The sequence below is a fragment of the Pteropus vampyrus genome, unplaced genomic scaffold (assembly GCF_000151845.1).
Source record: "Pteropus vampyrus isolate Shadow unplaced genomic scaffold, Pvam_2.0 Scaffold155, whole genome shotgun sequence".
NCBI classification, from domain to species: Eukaryota; Metazoa; Chordata; class Mammalia; order Chiroptera; family Pteropodidae; genus Pteropus; species Pteropus vampyrus.
In genome coordinates, this window is record NW_011888936.1 from 2,294,636 (window position 1) to 2,310,116 (window position 15,481).

Genomic DNA, 15,481 nt, shown 5'->3' on the forward strand with positions numbered 1-15,481 from the left:
TATTTTATATCATTAGCTCTGTTTTTTATTAGGCTAACTGAAAAACCTTGGAGTTACTTTCATTCATATTTTCATTCTCTTTCATCCTTCATGTATGTTAGGAATTTGGCTTTTCATCTTTCTGTCTCCCACAAAACTCAGCATCAGGGTCTTTTTGTACCTAGTAAATTCTCAGTAAATGGATGTTGAAAGTATAGACCACATTTGTGTAATGCTCAGTCAGTTTAGAACAATGAACACAATCAAATGCTATTTATTGCACAGAATCAGAGTTACGGATGAGATGAAATGGAATAAAAAGGAATGTGAGAAAATAATGAGATGCAAAGGTTACCCATTACCAACATTTTGAAGAAGATAATTACTTGCAGACATTAAGTTTAATAAGATTAAGTAGCTCATCTGGTTTGGGTGCTTTTTGTTTTGTTTGGGAATTACATAACTCTCTCATGCAGACATAGTGTGATATCATTTATCAATGCAAAATACCATGTAACATAAAACATTGAATTCAAGAAACTCTTGGTGTGGTGGTGCTTAAGTCTTACCATCAAGGCTACTTCCTTTTACTAAGAAATTCCCTGATTTTGTTTGGGGGATTCTGAGTAAGAAAAATCAATCATAAACAGCTGGAAGATACCTTATGATTTCCTGAAATTGCTCATAAATGTGTTCTACTGCTCTGATTACTAGCCTGTAGTACTGTTTTGAGAAAAACTTTCTAGGAACTAGTATTGACATGAATGACTGTGACTATTATTATGAATGTTGATCTCATTTATGACACATAACGGTTATGACGTAGAAGACATTGTGGTACAACTGGTCTCCAGTTGATCTATTGATCATGTTACAGAAATGCACTTCTAAGTCTCAGTTACATGGATAGAAGAGTACATCTCATCAGTACATCAGAAATGGTGTAACAGTACTAAGGTTCTTAGGCTGCCTTAAAAATGACCCATTTAGCCTGTGATATTATGGGGGAGGGGGAGACAAAAAGAACAAAACCAAGAATAATAAAAAATAATATTGTGAAATCCTTTTCTTTAAAAAGTTATATATTTAAGCAGATAGAACACATAAGATTACATTTTTTTTCATCATTATAATACTTGAAATTAAACAAAAAAGATAAATGGAAAATTAGCAATTTTTTTCTTGATCATGAATATCAATGATGGCAGAAAAAACAGGATGAATTAGAAGAAACATATTCATTAATTAATTGAATAAGATATTCATGAAAACATTCTTTAAACAAACATTTAGTAAAAGCCTATAATCTACATAGGTACTGGGAATAGATAATTTCTGCCTGGAGGATCTAACAGTCTTCTGAGGAAGACAGGCAACTAAAAAATTATTGTAGTGTGCTAAATGTTATGAAAGGGCACAAGGAGGAATGAAAACTAATGCTGACTAATCTGGTGAAGAAGCAGAAAAAGAATATTGTGGGTAGAGGGAAAATCATAAGTAAAGGATGATCTGCTAGAGAAAACTAGGGAGTATGGTATTGATGGTTAAAACATACAGGACATGGTGAGAGTTGAAGCTAGAAAGATAAAGGCAGGGATATATGATGAAAGACCTTGTACAACAAGCTGAATTTAAATTTTATCATTAAGGTGCTTATGCATGACATGATCAGATCTGTACTTGAGAGAGTCCTCTATCAACACTGTGGAGGATGACTTGGAGAAGGAAGATGTGAGCCAATTAGAAGGTTAAGGTCATAGTCTAGACCAGTTTTCCAAAAGTAGTTATGTACAAAATAACTCACTGAAGAGTGGGAAATATTAGTTACATTTATTTCAATATTTGTATCTTTAAGTTTTAATTTTTCTGTATAGGTTTTATAATATACATAAAATTCTATTTATGATAGTACATGCATACAACTTATAAATAAACATAAACACATAATCTATATTGGTGGGTATATGCTCAACTGCTTTTCCAATAGGGATTCATATCAAAAAGTTTGGAGACCACTGGTTTAGGTCAGTTTTGTCTAACAGAAATATAATGTAATTAAAAAAATTCTAGCAGCTACATTAAAAATAGTTTGAAGCCCTTATCTCCCATGATATGAAAAAATTAACTCAAAGTAGATCAAAAGCCTTCATGCAAGACCTAAAACTATAAATTCTTAGAAAATTTACAGGAGTAAATCTTCATTAACTTGGATTTAGCAAAGGATTCTCAGATATGGCTCTAAAAGCACAAGCAACAAGAGAAAAATTAGATAAACTGGACTGCATCAAAATTAAAATGTTTTGTGCTTCCAAAGACTCCATCGAGTTAAAAGAGACTACCCATGGAATGGAATAAAAATTTCAAAATATATATCTGATAAGGACTTGTACCCAGAAAATATAAATAACTCTCACAGTTCAACCATAAAAAGACAACCCTATTACAGCATTCACAACAGTACCCTGCCTACAGAAAGGTCTAAATAATTGCATACATACATCTTTGCACTCTTTGTACTGTGACTTATTAGAAAGTATAATAATTGGGTCAAAACACATGTGTTTTATAAATTTTTACACATTTCTCTTAAAAGGCTGTACAATTTTAAATTCTCATGAACTAAAATAAAAGTTCTCTGAGGACAGGAATTTTTTATTTATTTTGTTTTCTAATGTATTATTCTAAGTGGCTTGAATAATACCTGGTATAGTAATAACTTGTTCAGTAATAAACTATTGAATGAATAAACTTTATGTAAGATTTCCTGTTTCTTCATACCTAGCCAATACTGGACATCATCAATCTTTAACAGTTTTCTTAACCTTATAAACAACAGAATCTTATTTTAAATTAAATTTCTTTATTTGTGAGGTTAAACATCGTCTCATATATTTTTCGGATATTTGTATTTCTTATTTAATAAAATGATTTATGTCCTTTCCTCAGCCATTCCAAATCTTACTTACATGGCTAATTCTATTCTACATCTAAATTATTTAAAAATATCAAGGCCTTCTATAATCTCAAGTGAACCAACATTATTTTCCATTAATGTCTATTTAATGTCCCACAACCACGTTTTGTATATGCCTTCCACTATACCTCTACTGGTCCTCCAGCCTGAAGAAGATAGGTTATTCCACTACTTGAGAGTCCAACTTTTCTTAAAATTTCCCTTCAAGTTCCATCTCCTCCATTTCTAACCATGCCAGCCTTCACTGATCTCTATTCCTCTGACTGATACAAACTAGCACACAATATAGCAATAAATTATATATTTTTGGGTGTTTATTGATATTCTTTCTTATATGTTCATCTTTCCCCAACAGATGCAACTTACATGAAGGCACGGGTCTTATTCCCTGTAGTGTGTGATCAACAGAATGAGCAAGCACTTAGTAAATCCTTCCTGACGGATTTTGTTGTACGTGAATTTTGTTCAAATGAATACACTTCTAGAAACCATATTTCAAGGTTGCAGAGTCTCAATATTACAGTATAACTAATGCTCAGCTTCTAAGCTCTGAACTAGCAACGAAAAAGTACATAAAGTTAGTAAGGGAAGAAGGCAAATGTCACAGATATCAACTCGCCTCTTCTATATTTTAAAGATTCTCCTAAATCTTTAAATATGGCATATTGCTGTGGTGAGTGATTTGGTGTTACAGGTGGAGTCTGTTTAGAAATCTGAGATATTAGAAATTAGAAGGGGGGGATTTAGTTTAACTGAAATTCAAAGAAAGACAAATGAAGAATTGCTCAACTATAGCTGAGTTTATGTCTCCTTAACTAAAATTCATATACGATGAAAACAAATCCTTTCCAAATTCTTTATAATGAGTAACTATGGATATGGTCAGGGAAAATGACTCCTGGTAAAGGTTATTTATTTATTTTGCATAGAATGTACTAAACTTTAGTAAGCACTGCTTTTCTAGGCTATCCGTTGAGGCACTAAAGTAGGCATAACACCACTTTTCTTATATATATTAATTGTCATGTGATTTTTACTTGTACCAAGATTAAGACTGCCATCAATTGAAATTAATAGTACAGAGTACGGTTTTGTGTTTAAAAAATTAAACCAAAATTTCACTTGTTATCTGGTAAACTTATTTCACCAAGGGTTATCTGTTAGATCTCTCATCACTTGACTCCAAATAAAAGTTATTCTGTTGGATCTGTCAATGGCTGTCAGTACATCTGATTATTATATACAATTTCAAAATACTATAGCCCAGCCAATGTGAACATGGAGGACCTCTATATCTGAGATGTCAAAGCACAGTGGAGAACTGATGCTCTGTCCCGAGTCCTTCAAAGGTTCCGAAATAAATAAGTGTATTTATTTAGATACTTGCTAATTAGTTACTCGGTATGAATTAAAACTTGGCTTTTTGATCCTTTTCAATTTTAGCATGTCGAAATTCTGTCTCTATTAGCATGACACGAAAATATAATTAAAAAAAGGGCTCATGTGCCAGAATGATTCTAGCTTCAGAATGCTTCAGGTTGGTCCCTGCACTGCCTGCTCTGGTGGCATTTATTGAGGACTAAATAGTGGTTTCACACTGAAGACTGTTCCTAAAACCAACTCAAATGAAATAAACACAACTTTCTTTAAGGACAAATTTGAGAACTCATAACTATGAGAATAAAGAAGAAAAAACAAAGTTTTGTTATGTACAAAAGTTTGCTAGAGGAAATAAAAGTTTTCTCTGCTTTATTTTTTTCCTTTATTATGAAGCTCAATCGACTGTGAAAGTTTCAACTTAAAGCTCTAGATAGAAACCCAAACAAAAGGTCTATAGTATGCAGTAAATCTTGCAATCTGAAAGGTTTAAAAACCTTCAGAGAAGTCTCCACATTCAGAAATGCCGAAACAAACAGAGAAGCACACACTAAGACTGCATGAGTGCCTGGGTGTTACCCAGTTAGTGCTGCAGGTTAAAGAACAGAACCAAAACATGTAACCAGAAAATCTTGTTTGCTATTTTCAAAACAATCATGACCGAAACAAAAACATTACTTCAGATTTTCAAGTTTGGTCAAGTCAAGAAGAGCCCATTTTATTTTAATCTACTTTAATTGTATTAGCCCTTTTAACTTTCCACAACTTTGTCCCAAGAAGAGTCTAAAACAATATTTAGTTATTGTTCATACCTCTGTTGAAAGTTCTAAAGGCGAGTAATCTTATTTACTAATTTTAATGCATTTAAGAGATTTTTGGGAGTTATTTTTCAAACTAATTTGGAAAGTTAATTTTCTACTTCTTTATAGGAAATTGGCATATAGCACATATCTCAAGAAACTGACTGATATCAAAGGAAGTAAATTTCAAAACTAGCTTCATGTCCAGGGGGCATCTCTACTAATTATTTCAAGAGATCTCATTAAAATTTTAAAACAAAATTGTTTTAAATGACAACTCAAATTGTGCCTAAAGTTTTTGGAACACTGGCTTTTGCTCTAAAATCAACTCTGCAATTTACTTTAACATAAGCTGGCATAACAAACTAACATTTATTGAACTCTATGCCAGGCGCTCTGTGGTAAACTTTGCATCCATTTTCTCATTTTAATTTCATAATGTACCTTGGGTAGCAAGAGGCAACTAATGAAAAATTTCAGTGGCTATCCAGTTTATTAATAGCAATATGGCACTCAAAAACAGAAGGCCTAAAAATTAAAGTTTCAGATAACCAAAGAAAACTATCTTCTTGAAGAATACTCAGTGACATAAGAAAATGTTCAGGGTATAAAAAGTTAAATGTCTAAATTACATACAATAATATCCTAACTATGTAAGAAAAAACATATACCTGTATATATTTTTGAATCGTTTCTTTGGATGTTAGGATTACCAATAATTTTCCTAACACTCTAAAATAAACATGTATTACTTTTATAATCAGAAAGTCCCTCTAATGAAGTGTTACCCAAAAATACTTAAATCTGGTTGTTGAATATATGAGATTTTAAATCAAATTTAGTATGAATAGACTATATTGTGTAGTCGTTGGGAATTAAGTTCTTTCAAAATTTTAGTAGTTTTTGGTATAGGGTAACATATAATGAAAACTTAATTATGCAAATATTTCATTTGCTGTTCTATAATTCACCTTTACGTTTTCATTGCTTTAATTTCATATGTGAAAATTTAATATAGATTTTCTCTCAAAAGGCTAAATTGCTTTCATTTTAAATAAATTAAACTTAACCAGAGCACAAAGTCATTGACTTCTTTACAAATATCCATTAAGAAATATGGACTTTGCGAACTTCAGAAACAGGGATCTTCCTTGCCGCTGGTCAATTCTGGGCATACAGTAGGCACTCAATAAAAGTTGTTGAATGAATGGCTGAAGGAATGCATAAATGTCCTCTTTGGCTATCTAGACTTACTTTCCCTACACTCAGTTTAGATGACCTGAGAAGCACTTCCTCAAAATAACTCTCTGGTTCACCATGAGAAGAATGCCTAGCACCAGCTGGTAGGAGATATTAATAGCATGCCCATTAGGCACTTGTTCAAGGCACACAGATAGCTAGCTCAGTGATAAAATCTTTAGAAATATTTGGGCACTTAAGATTATTTGGAATATGAATCAGTAATGGTTCCTTAAATCTTCACTCTAAATTTTAAGAAATCAACATCTGTTTCGGAAATTCTTAAAAAAATAAGCAATAATCGCTTTCGATTTGGGAGAAACTCAGTAGCTGGGCTAAAAAAAGCTTACAATAGCAAAATCCTTTTTTTTTTCTTGTGACAAGATTCTTTTGAAGGATTCAGATGCTAAAATAGAGACTAGACTTCTGCCTTCAAATTTCAATATTTAGTATTTTAGTGATCATTTACCACTGATAAAGAAGTCTCTTGTCTACTAAACTATGTTTCTATCCCTCCACAGGCAACATAATGTCTAAAAGCAGAGATATGTTAAAAATTACAAAATATCCTACCTAGGTCACCTTTGGAAGGAATTGAGGAAGAATGGGAATGGGATTTTAACCCATTTTAACCAATTTTTCAAATAATACATAATTTAGAAATACTTGTAGCTTTATCAGACAGAATGAACTTTTCCAGCTAAAAATTGATACTTGCTAGTAATCCATCCTTGATCTAAAATTTTCCAGATATCTAGTTTAACCAGCAAGAGACACAAATTCTAAACATCCTTTTACTTCTCATAAAATGGTCTATATTTTACATCACTTTAGATAGCCATAAAGACATTTTATTCTCTGAGCCATCACTTCAAAGTTTCTACAAAAGTATGTTAAAATGGGTTGCTTTTCTTACTTAGTGTGTAATGTCTCTTAATGTTTAAATCAATTCATATAAATATAAAAGATAAACAAGCAGCTTTGAGTTCTCAGATACTCAGATGAAGAGACTTTCTACTAGTTACCTACTAGGTAGAGACAGTGCAGAATAAACAAGATGTAGTTGCTGACCTTGGGGAACTTTCCATCTAGCTGAAGAATTAATATGAGAAATGAGAGTTAATGACCTAAGAGAAATGCTCTTTTGTGTGGTAATGAAGAAAACAGATGTTTACAGGCGGAGATATACACTATCCCTATTTTGCATAAAGAGGCAAATAAGGCTTGAGAGGTGGGGCCACATGGAAGAGCTTAGAAGTCTGATAGAAACATTTAGACTTGAAATGATAGCGAATGGGGCAGTGAGATATTTTTGCAAAGCAGGATGAATTTAGGTGAGCTAAAGGACTAAGGTCAACTAGAAAACTGATTAATATAGGTACAATTTTCTCTCAGTGCACTTTAAGCAGTATCTCATGAGATAACTAGATGCAAGGTCTCTGAAAATTTTTCTTAGTCTTCCCAAAGTCTTTTATACATTCAGTCACAATATATGTGCTATCTCTGTCTCTCAATCTCTCTCTTTTGCTCTCTCAAGTATATGTCAAGAAATTTAAGCAGGTGAATAAAAAAACATGAGGAAAAAGGAAGCATAATTAATCAGTCTTAATCTAAAATTATTGGCACAAAAACATTTCTTACTCACTTGAAATTAATGTGAAAATAAAATTAAAAGGGTGTCATCACTGAATCTAATTACAGGAAAACTAATATACGCTTCTATTCAACCAACCATTAAATTCACTTAAAAATACATGAAATGCATGATTATTACTTACTGTGTTTTATTTTGTGAGCGATTTAATATTTATGCATACTAAGAATAAAGTAATTTTACTTTGTCACACAATTCAGCACACTATCAAAAAAGCATAAGGTAATAATCACATTTAGCTCGAATAGGTAAGTAAAACAAATATACAATGATTTTACCTTTGTTTTAGTCGTCTTTTGGCTGTTGTGGGAACATTAGCACCATAGCCATAGGAAAAAAGAACCCTTTCAGCCTCAACTTCATTTTCAACTGGAAAATATTAAAGTGTATGATGTGAAGTAACTTTTTCCCTTAAGCATGGCAGACGTGAAAATAAAAGAAGTCATAATAATGAATTAGGGAGCATAACAGGAGCATAATAGGGCTAATGTGTAATCTCGAACAGGTCATTTGTAAGTAGAAGCATATTTCTTAAAAGTTTATGCTTGCTTGGATTTGTTCGTTCGTTCGTTCGTTCGTTCGTTCGTTCGTTCGTTCGTTCTATCTATCTATCTATCTATCTATCTATCTATCTATCTATCTATCTATCTATCTATCTATCTATCTATCTATCTATCATCTCCTCTTTAATCTACCCCATCCCCCTTCCACCCTTGACCTATATGGATGTGCCGTTTCCCCTTAAGAACTGGATCTCTGAAGGTGGGGCGTCTCCTCCCACATGGGGTGGGGTATGGTCTGTGGCTCCACCTGGGGTGCGAACCCAGGACCTTCTATGTGTAAAGCAGATGTGCTAATCACTACACTATGGAGCCACCCCCTTGTTCCATTTATTTTTAAAAGGTGTTTAAGGGACTGCATCATATGATGTGTTACATTTTCTTATTATAAAACATAATATAGATATTGTGTTATTCTAAATGATTCAAAGTCTTTTTGCAAGAAATGTATGTTATGTAATTCTAAAAAAAAAAACTAATGATAACATTAACTTCATTATTTCTCTTCCTAAGAAATGGCTATTTTTAATTAGGAAAGACGTTCCTGATTTTATCAAAAGAACTTTATCTTAACTTGTAATAATAAAACTAAGCATTTAAGTAGGCTTCTCTGTGAAGAAAATGTGCAGTACTAGGAATACATTGATAGCTTCTTTTTTTTTAATTACAGGAAAATTCAGCAAAACCATTTCTTCTAAATTCTGCTATTGTTACACCACTTCTCAAAAGGATTTTTAACTAACAGGTTAATATTTTATAGGTAAAAAGTTTAAATGCAATGACAATTTTACTATAAGCTGGGATTTAATATTTTATCAAAGGCCATAAAATTAAAGGTTTACTAACTCAAAGCAGTCAATGATATATAACAATTTTATGATATTATTCATCAACATTATTTTAATGTCAAAAAAAGAAACTTACCTTTAGAAGTGTTTCGGATTTAAAACAAAGCCACATATTTTACATTAGTAAGTGAAGCTGACTATTTGCAGGCCACTCACTGTCATATGCACTTATTTATTGATTGATCCTTTGTAGTACAGTAAAAATTTTAGGAATATTCATTAGTGTTTTCCTTCAATTTGCCCCTATTTTTCACAGTGAATCAATATTAGTTTTCAGAGGCAGAATTTTAGTTGTGAGGGACATGTGAAAGGAAGAGGTGATACATGCCTTTGGCAATAGTGTTATCAGGTATCATGGCTTCAGATCCAAGTTGAGTTTACCTATTCATATCTATCAGAACTGGAGCTAACAGTTAGATACCTGACTCTTGTGTCTTAAATGGTTCTAAATTTAGAAGCGAGAGGGGTAAATTTAGATAATATCTTAGAAAACCCATCAGTTAGGTATTAATGGACATCTTAAGTTTAATACTTATTGGATTAATAACTCATGTATTAACTATTCTTGTGGTGACTGAATCACAGAAACAATGTACTATACAATATGGTAAATGGTATTAAAAATATATGACTTAGAAGGACAGAGCACAGAGCAACTATACCCAAGTGCCACTATTTTTTCCATGCTAGAAACATTAGGAAGATGTGGGGAGACTGACATTCACAGAGAAGGTGCAGGAGGGAATTGTATATGGAAAGACAGAGAGCTGTGAAGTTTTAGTTACTGTAAGAAAAGTGGCTGGAGTTAGTCTGGAGTACAATGGTAGTAGAAAGGTAGGTTTAGTATTGTGAATGGGACTTGTCTGTTAAGCTTAGGAGTTTGTATTTTATTCTGTGTAGTCAACAAGAAATTAATACAGGAAGGTGACATGACCAATAGATTTTTGTTATTGATGCTGATATTGTACAAAAAAATTCCAATAATGAGGAAAAGCATAGTCTATATTGGTAGCACAGAGAACTCTTTACGAGTTATAGTAATAACCAGTTGAGACATGGTCCATAATCAAAATGGAGGATGGAGAAAAGAACTTGGATTCTAGACAGCTGAACACGTGTGGAGGTGAGATGAGGAACTAGATAGAATAAGGAAGGAATCAATTCTGACAAAAGCTGGCTGGGTAATCAGACAGACTTTAACCTTATTAACAGATTAAGAATATAAGAAAATCAGTAAGTTTCAGGGAGAAGAAAAAATGTAAATAATGTTAGATAGTCAATCACTGCAGGAGCTCCATATAGACCTGTGGGATCTCTAGTCTATGGATAGTAAGTGAAATCTAGGAAGGGATAAGATTATCTAGAAAGTAGATAAGTAAGAACTGAAGAGAAAAAAGCATGGGAACCACTAGAGTTAGACAGAAGAAGAAGAGATAACAAAAGCGATGAAGAAACAATCAAAAGCAGATGATTAAAGGAGCAAGAGAAGAGTTTTGAGAAACGTGACAAATGCCTAGCAAAGATTGCAAGCAGGGTGAAGATGGACAGAAGGTCCCTGAATTTGACAACTGGAAATCTGATTTTCATTTTATATTTGAATTTGTTTAGCTTTTAGTCAATACTTGTACGTTTAACAGCTTGATGAGATGTTTAAAAACTAAACTCCTCAAATATCCAAATAACACACTTATTTGATTAAAAAAAAGCAATTGGGTGTAAACAGGATACTGTAATTTGCCATGGTTACGTCTTAAAAAATGAAGTCTAATCATTTTTATGTCAGCTGAAATTAGCTGAATTAGATGGTAATCCCTTGAATATCATAAACATTATAGTACTAAAAGAATGTTCTGTGCTTACATCTTTGAAATTTCCGTTAATCAGTAAGTATTCATTAAACAAGATATTCTAATTTCCAATGTGAATAGATAGAGAAAAATCTAAGTTCTTGATCTTCCAAGTACAAGTAAATATATTTTATTTGAAGATAGTTTTAAAATGGCTTATATAATATCACAGCAAAAAATTAATTTCTGTATTTTTTCTACAGATTTGATTAAGAAAATATTTACACGTATAGAAAAGTTGAAAAACCTGTACATACATCCATAGGCTCTATATCCGGATTCTAAATTAAACACTGTACTATATTTATTTATCATACCTCTTTCCATCCTCATATTCACCCATAAATATATCTTTTATTGGATGCCTTTCAACTCTCAATAGTTCAATATGAAAATCATCAATGATAGTTCAATATTTATTTAATTCTTTTTAAAAAAATAAAATTTATGTACAGTGAAAGGTACTTATCAGTGTTAAGTGATTGTTTTGCAATTTAAAAATACAGTCTTATTCTTCCTTTCTGATCTTTATACTTTTTTGTCCCTTTCATTTTTTTTTACTGGCTAGGGATTCAAATATAATGTGTAATATAAATTATGAAAATATAAACCCCTGCCTTGTTCTCTCCCTCAAAGGGAAAGTATTTAATATTTCATCATTAGGTATGACATTAGTTATCAATTTTTGGGGCAGATATCCTTTATCAGATAGAGGAAGTTCCCTTCTATTCCTAATCTGTTTTGACAGAAGGACATATGCAAAGTTGCAGAACTACGGAAGAGTATTGGCCTTTGAAAATAATATATGCAATGATAAGGCATGAGAAGTAGAAAGATAAATGAGTCTAATCATAAAAAAGGCATGCTAAAGGATCTGACTTTCAATTGTCTTAAGATGATAGGCATTTAAGCAGGTTTATGGTATGATCAAACCTGTATTTTATAAAGATTATTACTCTGACTCCAGTGAAGAAACTGAAGATAAATTTGGAAACTATTGCAATTACCACTGACCACATTGATAGGAATGAAATAAAAGTTTTTCTTAAATTTGCCTATAAATATAACATAATCTTTAAAAGAAGATGTGCCCCAAAAAGATTCAAATTTTACTTTAACTTCAACTGAAGTTTAAACCCACTTTTAAAAGAATGCACTGTTATTTCTGACTTTTGAACAAAAATAAAGTACTGGAGCAAACATCACAATCAATAGTGAAATATTAATTTAAAATATTCCCTTAGGATCAGGGACAACACAGGAACATAGCATAATAGGAAGAGGGAAAAAAGAAGAGGTAGAAATTAAACAAAGATTATAACAGTAGATTCAAAGAATTTCTATCTGTTCTTCAAGACTCATATAAAATGTCATCTCCCCTCCTAGGTATTCTTCACTTCCAAGGTTGAATTAACTCAGATCTCATGTGTACTTTTACTAAGAACTGCCTACCTCTTGCTAATAGCACTTAGCTTACTATTTTAATTATCTGTTAATATATTTGCCTCTCCCAGGAGACCAAACTAGGAACCTCTATAAGCAAGCATTATTGCATGAACTACATTTCCCTAGAGTCTGGCATATGTAGATAATAATTGCTGAATGAGTGAACTAGATAAATGAAAAGATAAAATCTACCAAAGTTAAACTGATTTTTTTTTATCCCAACTGTTGGAATTAGGACTAATTTTTAAAATATAAAAAAATCTTTTTAAAAAAAGTCACAAATTATATTTGAAAGAAATGTACCAAAGCAGTTTTAGAAACAATACCAAGTTCTTTATGCTGCCAGAAATAAAAAGCTGTATTTGGGGAGGTGGGAGGCTTACTTTCTGCAGTTTGCATTATTATTTCATCAAGCTCTTTTTCCAATTTCTCATAAATGTCCAACCTTGCCTGATGCTCAGAGTTCTGTGCTTGAAGTTCAGTAATGCGTTTTTCAGAAGAGGCTTGGAGACTATAAAATTCTTTAGTTAAAACCTAATAGTGAAAGAAAAGAATTTCAAAGAATTTCAATTAAATAAGGTAACAGTTAAGACAAAAATGTGATCCAAAAATATTTTTAGTTTTTTTTTTAATGATTTAGATTTGAAGAGAAAGCTCAGTTGAGATGACTGAGGAAATAAAATATGTTTATGTCTAAGGAAAACAAATTAGTTGTTTTTAGTTGAAAATTACAAAGCACTTTATTATATACATTGAATAAAAAATAAAGTTAAGATGTTTCTCTATATAAGACATTTACACAAAGGAACACATTAATTACTAGTCACCTGCATCCACAGACCAAGTGGTAGGCCTATGGGAGAGTGGTTTTCATACTGCAAGTTATAACCTTTAGGAGCTCATGAAATCAATGTGGATTGCAACGAGCTAAAAATAACAAAATAGAATGGTTTAGAAAACATTAGCACTGTATGTTGTATTGTTTAGTGAAATGTTTGTTTCAGAAATTAGAGAGAAAGTGCTTCTCTATTTTCCTATATATAATACCCCCTACCACTCTCACCCAAGACACATCCTTAAGCATAGCCCTCCAATGTGAAAAGGAAAGGTATTTTGCTAGGAATTATGAAATTTAAACCATGGAAAACAGAACTTGCAAAAGACTCAGCTCGTGGAGTACTGTCTAGTGGAAGAAGTATGGGAGAGTATGCTGCAGTAGATTACGACTGAGGCAGTTTCCCCAAAGGTACCTGAATTAGTTTTAAATGCTGAACACTGGTCTGTTTGAGAAGTGAACATCATCTACAATCTTTACTTATGTTTCTTTAAATATGTATGTATTTAATATTATTTGTATGTTTTTCCCTAAGGCTTCATTTTTTGTGAGACTCTTTATCTTTTAAATCTAATTTACTTATCAAAGTGCTTTTCAGAAATGTAATCTCTGAGATACGTAATGAATACTTACATGTCAGCTGTTTAATCATGCTAATGAGATTATCTAATCTTTCATTCACTGTTTTTAATGTTTATTTCCCCAAAAGCTAAAATCTTCAAGAACGTAATTGCATGTAATCATACAGTGCATGAATACAGCAAAATATATGACTTATACTAATTGAAGATCTTTTAATTAACTACTATTGCACATTTAAGTTATTTCCAATTTTTATTATAATAATGCTGATATACACCATTAATATAAACCTTTAGAAGCATCTCTTATTATTTTTTTAAGAAAAATTCCTTTAACTAAAATTACCGGAACAACTTTTCAAGGACATTAACACAGATTACTACATTGCTCTCCAGAAGGGACATTCTGTTTTTTAAATGCATGAGATTTGCCATTTAAGGGTACTCTTGTCGGCACTTTAAAAACAACAGACTTATATAAAGTTTTAAAAAGTTTAAATTTACATTTCTTTAATTGTTAGGGAGAATACATATTTTCATTTATTTTATTTCTTAGCAATTTGCATTTCTTTTCTTGGAAATAGTACATTCCTTCTTTCTACCTATTTATCTAGAAGAAGAAGGTATGTCTTCTTGATAAGAAGTCTTTTAAAACTAAGGACACATGCCCTTTCTCATAGGTAACACAAATATTTATAAAGCTCAGTATGATACAGACCTTGTGCTTATGGAGCTCACATGCTATGCTAATTTTAAAAGAAAAGTTTGTTCATGTACCTCCAATTTTTTCTGGTATTTTTCACATTCCAACTGACACTGTGTGAGATTTCTTGCAGTTTCCTCTTGTATAAGTTGAACACGCTCACTTTCAAAAGATTTTAATTTACTTTGATGGAGAAATTCTGATATTTTGCTTTCTGTACTAAGTTGTAGTTCTCTGTACCTAAAAGAAACAGAATGGTTATGTGACTAAAGAAATCTCGATGATTTATATAAACATAAACATTATTTCTATTTTTCCACACCCCCATTTTATTGTGAAGTTAATAACTTACATTTATTCAGCAAAGGGTTTGTAAATAATTTTGATAGGTATATATATGGAAATATGCTAAGTCTGGAGAACAAAACATACCAGTGAAACTTCCTCTATTTGTACATAATGTACAAATTATAAAGATAAATACATAACTACAAGTAGTCTATTACAACACAGATAAGGAACATTGTCTTTATTCTATAGGTATAACTAGTAATAAAAACATTTCCATTGAACACATAAATCATCACACATTATAAATTTAAAAATGCTTCAGGTTGACTCTGTTCTAATAGAAAGCA

General features: G+C 31.7%; 1 protein-coding gene across 4 annotated transcripts in view; it reads right to left on the minus strand.

The window, feature by feature from the left end:
* PIBF1 (progesterone immunomodulatory binding factor 1) overlaps positions 1–15,481 on the minus strand; it is a 152,077-nt gene that overhangs the window by 57,267 nt on the left and 79,329 nt on the right. For all 4 annotated transcript variants that reach the window (XR_002782643.1, XM_011369783.2, XM_011369782.2 and 1 more), the window contains exons 11-13: positions 14,918–15,083; positions 13,108–13,258; positions 8,302–8,392 (exon numbers count right to left, since the gene is read on the minus strand). Coding sequence is in view for 3 of the 4 variants with exons in the window: in XM_011369783.2 (XP_011368085.1) it covers positions 8,302–8,392; positions 13,108–13,258; positions 14,918–15,083 (408 nt within the window). In the remaining variant the exon portion in view is untranslated. The remainder of the gene's footprint in view (positions 1–8,301; positions 8,393–13,107; positions 13,259–14,917; positions 15,084–15,481) is intronic.